A 5502-nucleotide genomic window follows, 5' to 3' on the forward strand; every position below is an offset into this window, starting at 1 on the left:
GCAGTTTGAAACCACCAGCCACTCCGGGAGCAAGACAAGGCTTTCTACTCTTGTAAAGAGTTACAGTCTTGGAATCCCACGGGGCAGTTCCCCTCTGCCCTAGAGGACCACTGTGGGGGTCTGCACCCAGAAGACAGGCAGGTTTGCTGTTGTTTTTCTGGCAGGCGTGTGGGGTAATCGACACCGAGTAAACCCTCTGTCATCCTGTGGGTTTCCAACTCAAAGACCCCCTCAAGGGAGCGCAGATCTGCTCCCTGAATCCCAGAGTAGACAACGTCATCTTTCTCCCCAGGAGCGGCTTGTTCTGCGGACCCTGTGCTGCCAGCAGCCAACACAGGCACCACCAGGGCTCAGCCTACCTGGGTCGGATCTCCCCTCCGTCCTCACATGCCCCTCCCCCTGACCTCTTCCAGTTCTAGCATGCATTCCCCCAAACGGTTTATTTTGCTGTGGAAATCTTCCAGGGCTAACGCCCTCAAGGGGCATCCCAAAGGAGGCGAGCGGTTCTCATCCGTGCCACCCCTGCAGTCGCTGCGGGCCACACGCAGCTGCCCAACTCCTGGCGTGTGGCTGGTGAGCCCAAGAAACTCCATGATTGACCTACTTTTCAAATCAACCTCTGGCCACCCAGTCGATGCCTGTTCAGCAACCCCGTGGGACGGGGAGAACGGGCCTGTGGGTCTCCAAGACAGGAACTTCACGGGAGTAGAAAGCCCATCTTTCTCCCTCAGAAAGGCTAGTGGTTTTGAACTACGGACCTTGTGGATTGCAGCCCAACGTGTAACCACTGCACTACCAGGGTGCCTCTGCCCTTGTTTCACTAAATGTACATTTAAAAGCCAGTATTTGATTCAGTGATTGGAAAGTGTTGACGTGTATCAGGGCCAATGGGGGCATGGGAGGTCTGCGCGTTCAAAGCAAACGTTTTATGGAATCTCAGTGCACACCAAGGATGGACAGGGGATGACTGCTCCATGGGGCTGTCTTGGCTGGCCCCCTTCTAGAAGCAGATCGCCAGGCCCGTGAGCACTGCTGATTGAGTTTAAGCTGCCGATCACCATGTCAGTAATGGAGCACAAACCAGGTGTGCCCGCCTGCCCCTCTCCGTCTCCCCACCTCCCCTGAGATTTTAAGGCCGCCAGTGCATTTTCCTTTGAAGGTAGGCACTCGGGCTTGGGTGTGAATGGTTACTGCTGACCTCGTTCTTTCTTCTCATTCCGGTGAGTGACCAGACCCCACAGATGGGGAACTGCAAATTATCTCACTGAAGGATGTTTTAACCTGCTGCGAAGTCAGTCTGAAGTGAACACATTTTATTTAGAATTTCTCATTTTTACAGTGCACCTCTCCCATTACAATCATTCTTACAATAAATACAGAGGTGGCCGATGGCCGGAGGCACCGGAGAGGGGGTGCTGCAGGCCCCTGTTCCCCGCTGCCCTCCCCTCCCCTCCTGCTCCCAGGGAAGATGCTGCCCAGAGCTGGTCCGGAAGCCTTCAGAGAGGTTAAGTGATAGGTGGGGAGAGGAACTTGACATGGGGGGAACCGCATCCCTGATGCGTGAATTCTAGAATGGCCGTGAAAGAGACGGGTGTAGGTCTGCACCATTTTTTACCAGCTAGTGCTAAAGCAAGAACAGAGACCTGAGAACCCCTCAGCTCTCCCCCTCGGCTGTGACCCGCACAGAGCCTGGTGGTCCGCACCGGCAGAGAGAGGGAAGGAGCGAGAAGGTGTGACACTCACACTGGAGAAATGAGCAAAAGCCCAAAGAAGCCCCTAAGTCCAAAGTCAGATCCCCAAGAGCCCTGTGAAGATTAGTGAAGGAAGCTGATGGAGCCAGTGCTTGGAACATTCCATCCGACTGCTCCCACCCCCCAGCACCCCACGCCAGGTCCGTGTCTCCGCTGTGCAGAGGGGTGGGGGGAGAAGACAGAGGAGACACGACACTGCTTGACCACCTGAGAAACCTTTCTTTCCCCGAAACCCATCCAGGCCGTGCCTAGAGAGCTTTGTAAAAAGGGTCCCCGCCACTCTGCAGTGGTTTATGTTTGCCTCTGACGGGCAACTTGGGTCTCCGGCTGAGAAACCAGCACCCAATCCACATAACTCAGTCTTGAGCGCCGTGGCTGTGTCCAGCAGGGGTGCGGATGGCAGGGCTGGGGTGCCAACCCCCACCCCTGGCTCCAAGGCTGTCAAAGGACACAAAACTACCCCACTTCCATTGGATCGTTTGCAAAACTGCACACCGGTTTTGAGACCCAGGGCTCACCAGCTGTGGGAAGTTGTAGCAGCAGAGGGGAAGGTATTCTCAGAGTCAGAAGGAAGCGTAGAAGGAGAAGCTGTTGTCAAGAAACCTGGTTTCAAGAGCACATTCCATGCTGTCAAATGAGATTGGGAACCAGAAAGCTGTGATCTGAGAGGGGCTGTGAACAGTTGGGGGGTGGGAGGGCTCCTCAGCTGTGGATCTAACTGACCTGCGAAGGACTCACATTTGGAGGGGGGGCATATGTGAGGGAAAGGTGTCTTCCCGGAAAGTGTGAGCGGAGAGACAAGCATGAGGCACTTTGTAACATTCCATCCTTCAGCCTGGTGCTGTGGGGTCGATTCTGACTCTGAGCACCCTGTGGGACAGAGCACCCCCATAGCGTTTCCAGGGCCATAAGCTCTATGGAGGCAGGCTGCCTCATCTTTCTCCCGGGGAGCTGCTGGTGGGTCTGAACCGCTAACCTTTGGGTTAGCAGCTGTGTTCTTAATCACTGGGTCACTAGGGCTCATTATTATCGGTCCCTAATGGCACAGTGGTCCCAGCCCTGCGTGGATCACTTCCTGTTTTCCTGGTTTGGACAATATATTTCAGCTGAGCCACAACCTGACATCCTCAAAGTCCGAGAGGAGGTAAATCCTAAGCCCAAGGGTGGCACTGGGTGGGGATGGCACTGGGGTGGGAAAGCTCTCCGGTGTTTCTGCTGATCTCCTATAGTCTCAAACCCTGTGGGGCATCTCAGAACTCCTTTCTATCCCAGGAGCGAGCGCGGCAACACATTTTCAAGGGACAGCCTCGTTATCGATGGACCCCATAGGGTGCAAAACGAAACTGCCCCGCCAGCATGATTCATAATTATTAGGATCCCGCTATAACCAGGCCCTCCCCATCTCCATCAGTGGCTTCACACAGACGTTCCCGTTACAGAGGGAGTCTCCCAGCCCACACGGGCTTTCTCATCCCGCCTCCTTTCCCATTCCCACCGGGAAGTGGAGCTCACAGGGTTTTCCCTGGGGCTCATTCGGTGCTGCTGAGCCGAAGGACTTTGTGAGCGTCCCTAATATCTTACAAAGTGTAGCTCCTGTTTGCGGCCTGCCACTGGCCACCTGGCCCGTGTAGCGATTGTTCCCACCTGGCGTGAGGTCGGAGGAAAGGTTCTGTTACAGCAGAAGAAATCAGGGGAAGACGGCCCCTCCCGCAAGGAAAGAAACTGTGTTTCAAAAGTCAAACCTGAGCCGAGAGCGCACATTCTGGTCAAAAGCTTGGAGCAACAACTGAATTTGCAGGACACTCAAAACCACACCCTCGGGGAACCCCTGGATGCGGGGCGCTGCAACCCATCGCTGCCCCCCAGCAGGCAGACTGCAGACCACCGTGACCCCTCAGAGGTGAGACAGCAGCTCCCCGCGCCTGCCTCCTGACCTGAGCGCTTCCCACCCACATATCACGCTGGAGGTGGCCCTGAAACCAGGGCAATGGGCTTCCACGTAGAGGCCCCAAGAGTCCAGGAGCTCACACGCGTATCAGAGAACCCCCTCCGGTGTTTCAAGTGTCCAGAGAACCAAGGCAAGGTCTCTCCAGGGCCGTTCTTGGAAGGGCCAGGAGCCTCAGACGTGGGCCTCGGTCTCCTTCTTGATGGCCGGTTTATAAATGACGCCCTTGTTGCTGCCACCCTTGTTGCTACTGGAACGAGAACAGACAGGTCTGGTCAGTCAGAGAGGGGAGCAGGGCCCAGGAGATACAAGGAGGAGTCTGAGGCCTCTCTTGGGGACCCTGCCTTGGGTCGGTAGGGCTTGAGAGAGAACCCTCACAGTCCGGGAACCCTGCAGAAGGGGACCGTGAGGCGGAATTGGCTCCGTGGCAGTGAGTTTGGTTGGGGTGGGTTGGAAGACAATGCCCCAAACAAAAAACTATTCATTTCTCAACTGTTCTCTTTGAATACTACTCAGGGTCACGGGCTCATGGGGCCTACAGGACAGGGTAGAACTGCCCCTGGGGTTTTCCAGACTGGTAACTCTCTATAGGAGTAGAGAGCCTTGTTTTCCTCCTCGGAGCGGCTGGTGGTTGTGAACCGCTGACCTTGTGGCTAGCAGCCCAACTTAAGTGTTTTGAAAACAGCCTCATCGTCTCACTCTTCACGCATTCAGTTCCACAATAGGGTTCCTGGTGCCTTTTCATTTTGCACCAGCAAGTAACAGAAAAGCAGGCTTTAGGGAAAACCCAAACATGCCAATAAAACATGGGTAAAGACTCTCGATAGCTAATATGGGTCAGAAACCAAGTTCTCCGTTTTCTGTTTTGGATTTCTAGAAGAAAACCCCGATGCAGCACTCAGTAAGAAGACAGATTTGCTGAGTGTGCTTATGGAAATGGACTTCTCGCACGCCAAGAGAATGCGCCATGGCGGCAAGGCTGCTGCATGCCCTGCCAGCTCCTGGCATAATGGCTCCTGCAGCCGGGGCCTGGGCACCCGTGCTTTGGGAAGAGTGCTGCCAGGACAACTGTTGGTGAGGTGGCAGGGGGTCTTCACTCTGCAGGCTTAAAGGCCGTCTTCTCAATCAGACCAGTCCCATGGACCTAGATGCCACCCATGCCCATTCCGAATCCCAAACGGCTCACCTCTTCCTCCTTCTGAACAGCCAGATGGACACTCCCAGGACAATACAGATGCCAAGAATGCCCGCCAGGGCCACAGAAAGGATGATGCCTGAGGAAGAGGCAGTGGACACACCAGTTACATCATACCCCCCAGCCCCTGTGTCCTCACCTCCCACTGCACACGGGTGTGAATCAAAGAGCAGGGCGTGGTCAGCCACGGGACGTGGCATTGCCCCCACTCAGCTCTCAGATTCTAGGATTTGGGTCACTGGCTGGAGTGCGTGCAGGGCCATTTTTAAATTGTGTCCATCCTCCAGCCGGCGTTCTCAAGCTTGCCCAAGGGTCATCTGAAGAGCGTGTTTAAAATGTGGACTCGATGCACCCACAGAGACTGATTCATTTTGGCGTGGGGCCCAGGAATCTGTATTTTAAGCACACCTCTCCAGCTGAGGCTGATGTAATTGGCCCATGAACCCCGCTTTGAGAAACCTTGGGCTACAGAATGAGAACTTGCCCCGTCGTAGATGTCTCTCTCTTGGCTTTGCCCCAGATTCCATGGCATAGTTCTACGCAGGCCCGAATGGCCAGTGGCCCCTTGTCAAGGTCCACAGACAGTCACTCAAGCGGAACCCCCTCCCCCC

The 5502-nt window shown here is 55.2% G+C and overlaps 1 protein-coding gene across 1 annotated transcript in view; it reads right to left on the reverse strand.

Moving 5' to 3' along the window:
• Window positions 1-1298: 1298 nt before the first annotated feature.
• Window positions 1299-5502, reverse strand: part of CA12 (carbonic anhydrase 12) — a 173001-nt gene continuing 168797 nt past the window's right edge. The window contains exons 10-11 of the mRNA XM_045294955.1: window positions 4883-4970; window positions 1299-3946 (exon numbers count right to left, since the gene is read on the reverse strand). Coding sequence (XP_045150890.1) covers window positions 3871-3946; window positions 4883-4970 — 164 coding nt within the window. The 3' untranslated portion in view covers window positions 1299-3870. The remainder of the gene's footprint in view (window positions 3947-4882; window positions 4971-5502) is intronic.

This window comes from Echinops telfairi, unplaced genomic scaffold (genome assembly GCF_000313985.2).
Source record: "Echinops telfairi isolate 266 unplaced genomic scaffold, ASM31398v2 ScPeMD7_4048;HRSCAF=4782, whole genome shotgun sequence".
Taxonomy (NCBI): Eukaryota; Metazoa; Chordata; class Mammalia; order Afrosoricida; family Tenrecidae; genus Echinops; species Echinops telfairi.